Consider the following 14310-nt stretch of genomic DNA (forward strand, 5'->3'; position numbering starts at 1 on the left):
GTTCCCCTGTCTGTAACCCTGTGGTTGCCGCATCTCTTAATGCAGCAGGGTATTTTAAAGTCATTTAATAGCTTTAAAAGAATGTCTTAATTTAGGTAGATTTTGGATTAAGTGAAGAGTTGGTAGGAATTTAAATGAATATTAAAAATACTATAAATTATTTTGGGAAAAAGGCAAGAATTTTGGCAACGTTTAGGGTCTGAGATGAGAGTAAATTCAATGTAGGACAAAGTAAGTGTCATTTCAATGTTGGGCAAAGGGGGCAGAGTGAAGGCACAACATAGTAAAGGAGGTGAAGTAAATATATGGGAAAGTAGGGGTGGTTGAATATAGGATACACTACTGCAGAAATTCTTCTCACTGAGACGGCTGGCCACACAAGAGCCAATGCCCTCTCTTTGCTGACCATCATCTTTCCACGACACCTTTTAATGGTCCCACACTCCCTCCTCAATTACCTTCGAGGCTGATGGGCTGTGGTACCAGAATATAGGTGTCAGAATACTGTTTGACACATTAGCACACAATATTTGTGTCAGGCGATATTTCACTATGACATTCAACTGGCTTCTGAAGACCATACCTCAAGCTGAATATTCTCCTTTCCAGTGGAGATGTGGGCAGATGGGGCAGCTGTTTCTCTACTGGGTTTTCCCACCTTCTGTTACCGGCTCCTTGTCACTATCCAGCATCACAAGCCACGGGATATTAGTGTTTGCAGCCACGGAAGCCATGTACGAAGAATTATTCTTTTGTTCTAAAGTACTCTACTCATTTTCATGGGAGTAGTGATGTCAGTGGTTTAATAGTTACAAGTGAAACCCGTGGTGCCTACGAAAGTTGTGTTCTTGAGGATTTTTCACTAGGAAAGGTTCACTGATCTGGAATTGAAGGACTTTTGTGTCAACTCAAAAATGTGCAGAAATGGCCATTTGTTTCATGAGTCTGGAACAACAGTTACCCATAAACCACAGCTGAAAAAGTACTTCTCACTGTATCAGAAGCTTCCTCACTTCCCTCATGATGTTGGTCAGGGTGAAGGGATATTTTATGAGGTGTAATACTCTTAGAATTGCATTGGTTCGCCATTTTGGGAAATCGAGACCAACGATTGGAAATGTCGCGGCAGAATTCTATTCCAACGCCTGCTACTTCAAAATTAACACCCACACCTTTAAGAGTTTTATGACATTCTTCAATGTAACTTATTTTTGTGCTAAGTTTAAAAGAAAGCTTGGCAGGGGCTGTGGCCAAGATGGTGGATGGATGAAACGTGCCTTCTGGTCTCTCCCCTCCCGCCACCAGGCCCAGCCTTTTAAAGAGACGTTAGCTGAGGTTGAAGCTGAAGCACATTAGCACTGGCAGAAGCCATACAGTGTTGCAGGGACCACCCAGCGGGGCGGCTGGCCACTAGCTCGCTGTGTTTGGGCCAGCGGCGGACGACTGCGGCCGTGAGCACTGCGGCCTGCGCCGTGGCCAGATGTCCGCCTTTTCCAGCACAGACCGGCCGGGGGACGGGCTCCGCCATCGCATGCACACTTCTGGAGTGAACAGGAGACATAGCGACACCGGCTGGCGGACTGCAGAGGTAGGAGGACCCATCATGGATGCCCACAGCAGGACGAGTCTGGGGCGTGTAATGGTCCCACACCAAGCAGCGGGCATCGAAGCACACAGCGACCCTGAGGAGTGGTGGTAGATGTGGCCTGGGGGTGCTCAGGCGCTGCAGGCCTTGTGACACAACGGACCTAGGGGAGACCCCTTGATCTCAGTGTGGGGACCCATCGGACGGCCTGGAGTTAAGGCTAACCCCACGAGGCCTACCACACAGAATCCTGGCAAAGCACCCGGTAGATGCAGGGGAGTATCCTTTCTGCGTGAATTGTCCCCAGGGCCCCCGGGAGGGGCGGATGCATTACCACACTGGCCAGCTGGCATTTTAAGGCCAAACGCTAACCGGGCACTGGGGCCTACTCCCCTCCATGCACCTGGAACACCGCATCACCTGGCAAAAGATCCCAAAGGAGCGTGAGGCGCAGGCCCCCCTCCGACTGCAGACAGAAGCAAGTCGATCTGGAAAAGCAATCTGTTGGGTCAGGGCAGAACCGCGCTGTGACAACTTCGCCAGGCCATCGCTTAGACCTACTTGGCATACACAGAGGACAGCAGTTCTCGGGCCTGTCCCCATCCAAGCCAGAACAAACACACAGCTTTGCAACTCCAGTGCAGCTCTACGGGCCTGTTGCACACCGGGCCCCCACAAGCGACTGTGCAGTCTGGCCCGCCTGCCATAATTGAGTAGCACTCATGGGGAAAACCTATTGAACTAGCACCAGAGACCAGACAGCTGACCTTACTAGGACGACTGTCCTGGACACAATAGACTGGTAGGAGCACCTCGTCTGGGTTAATCCCTGGGGCCCACCTATCCCTTAACATGGCCACTGGGAGGGTCAAGAAGGACCCCAACCTTAAGGACATGCTCCTAAAACCAACAAGGGCCCATATAGGTGATACACTGGCCACATCATCTTCTGATGGGCCCACCAATGTGGGAGCTCCATAGGATGCGATCACTCGGCCTTATCTGGAGTCGCTCTCCGTCTCCCTGAGTGAAGATTTGCAATCCTTTAAGAAAGAGCTTGCTCAAGAACTAAAAGATGTCCGGCGGGACATAGATGGGCTTTGGGACAGAATCTCTACCCAGGAGGACCAGGAGGCAAGCAGAGAGGAAGAAATAGAATAACTACAGCAAGAAATTCTGGAAAACCGATTATGCCGGAGTAGCATCCGCATACAAGGATTCCCCTCTGGTGCGACGGGGTGGACATTAACTCCATTGTGATGGAACTCTTTTGATCTGTTCTGGAGACCTTCATGGAATTAGACATTAAGCTTGACAGAACGCATAGGGTTGGCCCCAGATGCTCGCCTTCCGCCTCACTACCCGACATCCTAACTTGTGTTAAAGATTTCCCCCTGAAACAGCGCATCCTCTAGCGGCCAGAGACAAGCACCCAATACAATACCAGGGCTACAATCCAGTTCTCTACCAAGACCTCGCAGCCATGACCCTCCAGAAACGCAAATCACACCACACATCTCCCAGCTGCAGGAGTGCAATACTTGTGGGGTCACCCCTTCCATCTAATATGAGGGAAACTGCATCAAACACGCTCGCTGGAGGAGGCACACAGCATTCTGGACCTGAAGGAGACCACGTCCGAAGCCTCACAGGGCGAGCCCCAAGACCCTGACAGGAAGAGGAACCAAGGTCAAGGAAAGATGAGATCCCCTGCGACCGAACTACGCCCAGACTCTGAGACCATAGCCAAGGAGAGGCAGGCAGTTAATGACTCAGTATCCGGAGATCCATCCAGACCCACGTCATCCTGAAGCCATATGAACCGGCCTTGCCAGAGGCACATGACTTTCCCTCTTTGTTAGCTCTCCCCCCCCCCCCCCCCCCCAGCTATGCCTCTGCAGCGTCACGCTGCTCTTTGAATTGGTTGGTTGGGCTTGGGTGGGGGGGGGGGCCAGCAGACCACGCCCACGGACCCCACATTGTGAACGTGATGGACCTGCAGGAGTGGACATTGACAGAACTCATGCAAATTCCGTTTTTGTTGTTTCTCGCCAAGAGTTTTGGGGACTTGTGTTTTTTGGTCTTTAGTTGGACCCGGGAATGACTCACACACCCTAGATGCTCTAACCCTGCTACATGGAACCTACCACTCTCCTTGCCCATCCATTTGTTCCCCTACCCAGGGAAGACTCCTGCAGCGAACCCACTCCACCACCCATTGTCCGACACACTAATAATAGTCACCCTGAACATCAGGGGTCTCAAACACTCTGTGATAAGGAATTCGATTCTGTCGTATCTAGCGAATTGAGGAGACACATCTTCTCCTCAGGGACGAGCATAGGCTTTGCTCCCATGCCTAAATCTTCAGAACTTCTCATCCCTTCTCATCAAATCGTGAGGGGCAGCTATCCTGAGGGCACTTCAGGAGCAAGAAGATATCTAAGGTGGTCGAAATATGGGGCTGGAGGCTGGCATACTCACTGCAAATAGGATCAGGCTCAATCACACTGGCCACTCTGTACTCTTCTAATGAAGAGCAGGAATCTTTCCTTTGCAGGCCAGTCACAGATATTATGGGGACCCCGAATCGCTTGGTCCTGGCGGGCGGAGATTTAAACCTTGTTCTAGACAATGAGCTAGATAGATCAGCGCAAGGACATAGCCAAATTGGGGCTCTCTATTCGGGGGGGGGGGGGAGTGGCTGAAGGACCAAGGCCTAACAGACATATGGGGGAACTCACGTACACAGATCTGAGACTACACATTCTATTCATCCACACACAAAACCTACGCCTGGTTAGACTACTTCTTGGGTTTGACCGAGCTCACTTCTGGGGTACAGGATAGTGACATTGAACCCAGAACTTTGTTGGTAGTCACAATTTGCCTCCCACAACACATCCCATACTCCAGGACCTGGCGCCAATGGGAAGGTCTCTTACAACATCCTGAGAATGAACAACAAGTTTCCAGAGCTATACATAATTATCTGGCCAATAATGATAACCCTGACACTGCCATATCCACCCAATAGGATGCCCTCAAGGCAGTAGTCCGGTGGAAGTTGATAGCCATCTCTGCGTTCGAGAACAAAACCCACCAAGACAATAGGAGCAACTCTCACTTTAAGTTGCAGAACTTAAACGCATTCACAAACGGACAGGGGCTCCCAGGGTCAGGTGGCAGTTGGAAGCGGCCAGGTCCCAACCTGCTGGCATAGACAGACGGTGCGAAATACGCAGAACTCTGCCTCAAACACTGATTTTATATTGGTGGAGACCAGTGCGAGGAGCCTTCTTGCCAATAGACTGAAGTTCCAGCGACAGGAATATTGGGTCCAAAAAATTATTGATTCCGCAGGGGCAGGTTCGATATGAAGTCCCCCAAATAGCAGAGGCATTTCGGGACTGTTACCAAGAACTATACACAGCACATAACCTCCTGTAAGAAGATATGGTGGCATACTCCTGGCCAGCACACACTCCCACGCTTACCCCAGGGCATGGAGAGGACTTAGATCGGCCCATCGGTATAGAGGAGGTTATCTCCGGTATAGCCCGTCTGAAACCATCCAGATTCCCCGGTCCGGACGGCTTTCCAACCATCTTTTATAACACTTTTTGCCAGCTTCCTGGCGTCCCTTCTTACTCTACTCTTTAGCACCCTGGGGACCTCGGCTGCCCTTTCTCCATCTATGAAGATGGCATCCATAGAAGTAATCCCCAAACCAGGGAAAGATAAATCACAATGCCCCTCATACTGACAGATTTCCCTGTTGAACGTGGACCTTAAAATCTTCTTCATGGGAATCCTGGGCGCACCTTAACCCCCTCCTCCCCGGTCTTATACATCCAGACCAGGCGGGATTCGTTACACAGTGATGGCCCTGAGACACCGACGGGAGTGAATGCTCCTGGCGGTAGATGCCGAGAAGGCATTTGACAGAGTCCACTGACCTTACCTCGAGGCCACAATGGAACATTTTAGACTGGGGGATCGATTCTGGAAATGAGTCTTTAGTACATATGATCGCCCTGAGGCATCGGTTCGGGTGAAAGGCTATTTTTCCACCCAATTTCTTATAGCCAGGGTCACCAAACAGGGGTGTCCTCTATTGTCTCTGCTCTTTGCTCTGTATATGAAGCCCATGGCATACAGAGTCCAATCCAACCCAGCGATTAAAGGGATCAAATTTGTCTGTGATCGCCACAGGATCAGCCTATATGCAGACTACATCCTAGTGACTCTAGAGACCCCACACAAATCTTTACCGGCTTTTTTGGACAAGCTAACGTAATTCGGCCAAGTAGCCAGTTTTAAAATCAATATTCATAAATACCAAGCACTCAATTTGACATTGCAGCCCCATACTCTTAACATCCTTAGACAAACCTTCCCTCTCCAATGGGCCACATCTTCCCTACCTTATCTAGGACTTCAAATTGCCCCTACGATACCTGCGACAGGAGCCCTTAACTATAGCTCTCTGACTCCTCAGATACGGTCTGACTTTGGCCACTGGTCACAACATGCCCGTCCTTGGCTGGGGATGATGGTGGCAGTGAAGATGGCGGTCCTTCCCTGGATCCTGTATTTATTCCAGGTCCTACTAGCAGATCCCCCCCCCCTCCCCCCACCAATGCTCCCTTCGCTCCCTTCAAGATGAAATCAATCACTTTGTTTGGGCAGTTAGGTGACCCCGCCTTTGCAGGGACCTAACCTACCGCCACCCCCTCCAACCCCCTTGAAGGAGGCCTTAGGGTCCCAGATTTCTCCCGATACTTTCAGGCCACCCAGCTAAAAATCTTTGTCGAGTGATCCCGTCCAGAGTCCGAAAAGCACTGACTTTTTATGGACAAGGCTTTGGCATTACAACCTCTATGGAAGATCCCCTTTCTTCCCAAAAACGTTACGCCCTCCAACCTATACCTCTCCCAGATCACTAAACCAACCAACACTGGCAGTCTGGGACAAACTGGTGGCTTGGAAGAATCTCACTTCTTTTTCTTCCCCCCCTGACTCCCATTGTGGGAAATCCAGTATTTACGCCGGCCTTGAGCGATCCAGCATTTCACCACTGGAACCAACCGGAATGCAGATCTGTCGGGCATCTGTTTGATACATAGGGCCCTATTGCGTTTGAGTAACTGCGTGCTGAACACAACCTGCCTGTGGGTGAACATTGGCACTATACCCAAATATGACATTGGGTTACACACCCTTCCGTTTGCCTAAGGGCCCAACGACACCCCACCCCTTTGGAATGCTGGCTGCTTTCAGAGTTGGGGAATTCATGCCTTATCACACACCTGTATAGAATTATAAGCTCACCGTCAACAATTAACAAGTCCCGAGGCCAAAAATGCTGGGAGCTGGAAATCGGGAGGGAGCTGACCTTGAAAGAATGGGAAAATATCCACTACCGTGCCCGCCACACTGCTCGCAACATACCAGAAATAGAAACTGCCACCAAAATCATAACATATTGCTACCTTACCTCGGTCAAACTCCACAAGTATAAGCCATCCCACTCTCCCATGTGCTGGCGCCAATGTGCGTCCCCCGGCACACTTCTACACATTTTATGGGATTGCCCGAAGTTAATCCCATACTGGGCCCAGATTCTTAGTGACATTGACACACACTTCGAAACTGACCTCCCCAGATTCCCTGCCTACGTTCTCTTAGGCCTTCCTAATGCAATCACTTTTCCCTTAAAATATCAGAGGCAGACGGATCGGCCTAGCTCTGTTAGCGGCCCTAGAGAATATGTTAATACACTGGGGTACTGGGCACATTGCTACACACCAAGGATGGCTGCATAGACTATGGTATATAAATGGGATGGAGCGAATCACTCTTACCCTAACAGACAAGGACTCAACATTCCCTAAGCTTTGGAGGCCATTCTTGACCTTATTATCGTCGGATTTCCGCGAACTCACATGTCCTAAATACCTGCGCCTTCTATGTTTGTCAGAGACCCCAACAGACACCACTTAAATCTTCAACAGGGCTCCACGGGTGATTAGTGGTCACATCCTCTTTTCTTTCTCTTGTACTCATGCTCTAGAGGTATCCGGGTCTGGGTCTGGGAGGGAAGGGAAGGGGGAGTTTTGGAGTAACTATGCATTATATGTTATGTATCCTGTGATTTACAGGCTTTACAGCAGCTGTTAAATATTATGTTAGAAATCACAATAAAGAAATTTAAACCATAAAAGAAAGCTTGGAAGTCCTGCAGAAAGAAGAGGGGCGGAAGGAGATAAAGCAATATGTGGTGGTAGGCCTTTCTGGGTGTCCATTGTTTCTAATCCATAGATGAGTAATGGCTAATTTAATAAAATTAGATTCAATTTTGTAATGTACCCTATGAAATATTCAATTTGTCAATATTTGTAATTGATTACTGTTACAATATATATTTGTTATGAACCCTCACATCCCCGATATGCTCTGCACGAGGGCACTACAGATCCCAGTGTAGGAATATCTACTTCTATGAATGACTCTAACTTGCTCCTAAGTGTAACTTTTTGTTCTTCATTTTCTATCAGACCATTGATCGAGCCTTCCGCCGGGGCTGGGGTACCTTTCTAGCCAACCTGTATACTGTGTCGCTGTCCAGGTCTTCTGCAACCACCTCTGAAGCTCCTCCTCCTTTGGTGAAGGCGTGCTGAGGATCTGATGTGAACCGGCAGCTGCTACGGAATATCCAACAACTCACTTCATCGGGGAGGATACCAAAAAGTTGGAACCCCTGCCTTAACATGAACTACATCATAGGTTTTCTATGGCTAACCTGGACTGAAGACTCCATAGTTTGCTGCTTGGTAACACATATGTCTTCTGCTGCTGCTGATGTCAACAGTAGGGGTTCAATCAGTTGAATCCCTCTCTTGAATGCTATTGCATAAATCGCTGAGGGCATTACTCAAATCATTACTCAAATTTGAAGAATTCCCCAATTTCTGTGTCAAAACTAAGACCTGGTCACCTGAGGTGGCCCTTCCACAATGAAAACTATCACACGCAGCTGTTAGCAGACTGGATAATGGACATTGCAGATATTATTCAAAGAATGGTGTTAGTAGTGCAGCTAAAAAAATATCACTCCCTCAAGTTAGAATTGCAAATATTTTCCCAAGCTGTCTCTCAGGATTCCACTTTCAGGGTAAATGGCCAAACAAGCTACTTAGCATTTAACAATGGTATCTGATATTGCAACAGGGCTTTTTGCCATTAAGAGGGCCTAGACGTCACAGTATGGATATCTGACCACACATGGGTCATACTGACACCACTAAAGGGATATTTGGCATCAAAATGGAAGGCAGTGACCTCTCTATATGGCTTATTGACATTGAAAGGGACAGCAGGGACAACATAAAGGGCTCTTTGGAACTAAAATGAATCACACTTACACCAGACTCTCAAACATCAGAATGGACCAGACCAACACCTTTCACAACTTTCTGACATGACATGATTTGACAGATCCCACTCAAGAGCTCTCTGCCAGCACATCGCCGTTCCCTAGCACACTGTTCTTCTCTTACATCAACATAGACCTCACTACCGCTATTTTAGGGCTCTTTTGGCAGCATGATTATAACCACTGTGACATGCAGACATGCACTGTAGTACCACAAAGCTAACTTCACATCAAGCAGTGGAACCAAAGTTTAGACCTTTTTCATCACGTCAAGTACATTTCACACCATGATAGTGAAAATAATACGTTTTTGCCTGGTGTTACCGCTAACTTTTTAAGAAATCTGTATGGTCCCTATCTTGGTCTAGAAGCGAACTATACCACAAAAAAATGCTGAATTCCTCTGCTTTTTGACTTTTAGGTCTTGGTTAGAAAGGATTTTCTTATAGCCAATTGGCAAGTTGTCCACAAAATGTGGAGAAGATTTAAAAAACAAAAACGTTCCTCTCTTTAAAAAAAACACATACCTTCCAGAGGGATATGAGATATGTTCAGTGCTGCAACAACTGGCTACTTTGTCGGAAGATGCCCATCAGACAGTGGAACCATGTACTTGCTGGAGCAGAACGTTGTACTACATTGACCCATTTTTGCTATCAAGACAATCACAGTTTTGTTAAAAGCAGTGTTATTGAAAACTTTTTTTTTTTTCGCAAGTCTAATATTTCGATTTCTGTAATTTATGTATCGCCTCTTCTCCAGCAGAGATTTGGCTGAGGCCCACTGTGTGAGACACTTTGCACTAAGGGCAGACAGGTGCTTCAAAGAAATTCCATTGTTTTATACCTTTAAGATAATTATTGTGTGTTATTTATTGTAACTATATATGTGGATCTGTGAAAGTGGTGACTGTGTTAATAAGAGGCAATACAATGTATTGAGGATGACTTTTGTTGTCAAATAGGATTCTGTGTTGAGATTCATCTCTTAGAGCCGGGGAGGGATGGTGGCAGAAAAGGCCTTAATAAAGAGAAATCCCAAAGCTGCCGCTGTTTAGAGCACAAGGTTTATGTCTGAGATCTCACTTGGGACAGATGGCATGTAATATGGAAGTGATGAAAAGCACTTCAGATGTGATTCCTGCAAGTTGTACGTTTTGATAGTACACAGAGGGATAACCTCTTATATCGGACTCTGGAAAGGAGGAACCATAGTTTCGAGATATGGAGGAGAGTTCGCCATTTTAGTTCAAGATGCATGTAAAAAGAAGGAACGCAGTGGGCCGCAGGAAGGACAGGGTCAGCTGCCAGTGGAAGAATCATGCTGAAGAGTTCAGTTTGTGTGAAGGAAGGAAGAGAGAAGGAAGGTTTAAGCAAGATCGTTAAATTACTTCTGTGAACCCATGTGACTCAAAATTATTTTGTACGGTTCATTACCTTTTTAAAACCAAGAAATATGGGATTGTGGATTGTGGAACTGCACCCAACCGTAGAGCCGAACACCCACCAGAACCAGTGCCTAATTTGTGCCGGTGGTTTCCGGTACTCGGCACCCACACGTAATTGTCAACATCGGGACTTATGGCAGTCTACCTCAGGATGGCACGGTTTGTCTGATTTAGAAAGCAGCACAACAACAGTTGTTTATAATTCAAAATACATTTAAAATGACTAATAACTGCCACACATGCCGTCCTTATAGGTGTTTGGTCCTGGGATAGTCTGAAACTTCACACTTGTAGGAGTGTGATGGTTAGTAGTTATGTTGGTACTGTTGCCAGTACCGGCAGGGGCACTGCGTAGTGAGAGCTGTGGTAGCCTCCTGACGGGGGCCCTGGCACGTATTGTCTTACAAATTAAGCACTGACCAAAATCGCATGATGGCAGAGGCACAGCACGGGACGCACACCTCATATGTGCAGTTGGAGACCCGGACTCACCATTATATATTCCTCTGGGCATTTCAACCGTGAGGCTGGGGCCCGTGGAAACTGCATATTAGGCTACTGCCTGTGTCACTCTCCCAGGAATAGAAAGACTGACAGTGAGAATGGAAAGAAATCGGGGCGCAAGAAGAGAGAGAGGTGAAAACCAGTGGTGGCTGGCACGGAACAGGGGTGGCAGGGAGTTGGGTGTAGAAAAATAAAAATAAACTTCACTCGTCACTCCTTAGTCTCTCGGCGTCCGGCCGGAATAGAAGCAGGAAGCATACCAGCTCCCCTAAGCCAATCACGATGCTGCTGTTAGCAGCGTTGTGATTGATCTGGGCACTGTGGTTTGGCGCTCAGACAGGGACTATGAGCCTGTGCATGTTCTCCACCCAGTGTGTATTACTGTTTGGCCTGCCCAAGACGGCTGGCCAAACTGTCATGCACACTACAGAGTGTCCACCACTCCTCCCCCTGGTGTGTGAGCAGAGCAGCCCAGCCCCGCCCCGCAAAACTTCCTCGGCAGGGAAAATTAAAATGATAACGTCGATTTAATTATCCTTTTATTTTTCCTTTTTTTACACTGCTGAAAAGCAGTGGGGCGATGCTCCTCCACCTTAGCGGCGGAGGGGCGATGGAGAGAGATAATAGTTTGCCATATCCGCTTCAGGGTTGCCAGCCCACCCATTTGGGAATCAGGACTCGGCAAAAATGCTCAGAAGTGAACGGTTTACAAGTATGAGTTAACTATTAAAAGCTCGCATTGCATTATGGTGCGTCTAGTACGCAGTAACTTGGATCCCCGCAGAGATAATATTTTTTACGTATTCACATCAATTGAATATACTCGAAATAGGCATATTGAGCACAGATTTCTGTAGTTAGAGTGCATCCCACTGAGCCACCATAGTATCAAAAGTGGCACCGAGCGTGCTGTCCACAGATTTTCGAACATCTGCACAAGAGCTTTCCTTCCTCACAGCGACGTATGGCGGTTATCCAAGTTATAACTTGAAACGCTTGTGACAAAATGAAGCAAATCTGACCTTTTATTTATAGGGAAATGTTAATTTTACAATGAAGCTTTAATTTAATGCTCGAATGCAGGTCGCGGCAGGTTCACCTGCTTTTAACGCTTGTGTAATATTTTATTAAATAAGTGTTTGAAAAGCCAATAAAAATAAGCAAAAATTGGTCAAGCGTGTGGTTTATTTTTCTTCTGCGTCTGCAACTAACAAGAAGATGTAAATGATTTCAAAGTACCTATCAATTATTGCATACATTGATTTAGGACCTTGAAAAATAGAAGATGGGATTGTGGAGGGTCAGTCAACTATTGTGTCCAGTTCTAGGCATCTCATTTTGCACTGGACTCCGATGGTGGAAGCCTCGCCTCCAGTCCAGTGCCTCGTAATGGAGTCATCACCAGGAGTACGGTTTCCAGTTCTGAATTCTTCATCTTAAGGTTATCTTCTAAAATATCGTGTGGGGTTTTGGAGCCTCGTTTTGGATACTGTGTCCAGTCCAGGGAGTCCTAATCACCACAAAAATAAAGTCAGATTGTTTTTTTATTTTATTTTATGTGTATTTTTTTCTATATGTTGCAGTCACGTCGCAGAAAACCACAGCCTGAAAATACTTACAGCCAACTATTTCTTAAAATTCAAGTCTAAATGTATGAGAAGTGTGAGTAGGTGATTGCGGGTTCTAAGTCCCCACGTTTGAAGTCGTAATATTTGCATATTTGTTCTGCCCCTTTGTTCTGTCTGATTTATAACGAAAATCTGCTTTTCTTAAAAACTGGAGCTCAAATAAGAACATTAGTATTAGGAGTTGAAATTATAAAAAGGAATCCAGCCCTTAAATCATTTTGAGTCCCTCGTTGACTTGGTACCTTTTATTTATTCACCAGTCCAAACACTAATTCCCTCCCGACACCCCAACCACCTCCCCTCCCTGAGCAGAAAAGAGTGTAAATGGAAAAGAAAAACAAGCACTGGAAAAGCCAATAGGCCTCACCATTCAAAGGCAAGTGGTGGCCTAGGGGCTTTGGCAATGACTGTCTCCACTGGTGGTTCACACCAGTTTTGATTTGTAATTTTCCATTCCAACATGGCCATCTGCCATTTTAAATCTGTAAAGTCAAATAAGCATTGCAGGCCATCTTGGAATGGTAATCCTTTTCCATTCCAAGATGGCCCTTGTGGGAAAGTAGAATATTCTTTTATAGTTACCCCCACATTTTAGGTCTCGGCCTGACATATGATAGGTAGCGCATGCGCTCATGCGCTGCCTCAAGAGGCTTTTTGGAATCGATACGATTCCAAAAGCCTCGTCCCAGCTTTGCCTTACCTTTTCATTCATGCGCGTCATTGTGCATCACAAATTATGCCAAAGCCAGTGCAACGATTGCACTGTAGGCATGCCACTCGCTGCTTGTTGCCACCCTGTCTCCTTTTATCCACGCCCTGCGGGATTGGATCTCTTACCGGCGGCAGTACACACAGTTCTTGCACTTTTTTCTTCACTTTGCTGTACACATTCGTTTATTGTACTGAGGGTACATGTGTGTTCTTTTCCTGTCGGGAGAGAAATATGCTGTAGCACGGTGGGTTTTGCAGAGCATGTTATGCGATGGTCTGGGGGTAATGCACCGAAAGCTGTGCATGTTTCTGGTGTATTGGCTTTACCGTCGTGTTATTTTACAGCACCCCTGAGTGTTTGGTAAATCCATTGCTGCCAAGGTCCTGCGGCTGTTTAATGGGTCTGCTGCGTCAACAATGTTTCGACGTGTCTTAACATTAGGCTAAAATTAGATATGGACAAATTCCGTTTAGTAACTAAACTTGCATTTTTTTAATGTGTGTTTAAGCCCATAAACCGGCTCCCTAGCATTGGCAGCATATGCCTAAAGCGCATGAAACAGGGAATGTCTATGTTGCGATACTCTTGCAGGTGGGTGCCATGTGGTCCCCCCTGTATGATGAATGCATGTCGTGACTTGTCGATAAGTAATACTTGAATGCTTTAACCTTTGAATGGAATTCCAGTCCCACGTCTTTGTTGTTGTTCACCTCTCGGGTTGTGGCACTGTCTGTGGACTGGGTGCAACAAGTACAGCATTGAAAACCTTACAATTGGGGGGCGTGGCCAAGATGGCCGCCGAGACGGACGCGTCCTGCTAAGGCTCCGGGATCGGGCTTTACCCTCGCCCGTTATCGGCCCGCCTGGGGGAGCCCCAGGACCCTTTGGGGCTGTCCTAAGAAGCGGGGTGCCCAGCGCTGCTGACCCGGTGGCGAAGTGACTCTCAGGTGCCGGACCCCGGGCGCGGGAGCTGCTTGGAGGAGGAGGCGCCGGTCC

General features: G+C 47.3%; 1 protein-coding gene across 1 annotated transcript in view; it reads left to right on the plus strand.

Annotated features, from left to right (window-relative positions):
• Positions 1–12144, plus strand: part of LOC146798213 (uncharacterized) — a 37960-nt gene extending 25816 nt beyond the window's left edge. The window contains exon 2 of the mRNA XM_085625495.1: positions 8146–12144. Coding sequence (XP_085481621.1) covers positions 8146–8268 — 123 coding nt within the window. The 3' untranslated portion in view covers positions 8269–12144. The remainder of the gene's footprint in view (positions 1–8145) is intronic.
• The last annotated feature ends 2166 nt before the right edge of the window (positions 12145–14310 follow it).

The sequence above is a fragment of the Triturus cristatus genome, chromosome 9 (assembly GCF_964204655.1).
Source record: "Triturus cristatus chromosome 9, aTriCri1.1, whole genome shotgun sequence".
NCBI classification, from domain to species: Eukaryota; Metazoa; Chordata; class Amphibia; order Caudata; family Salamandridae; genus Triturus; species Triturus cristatus.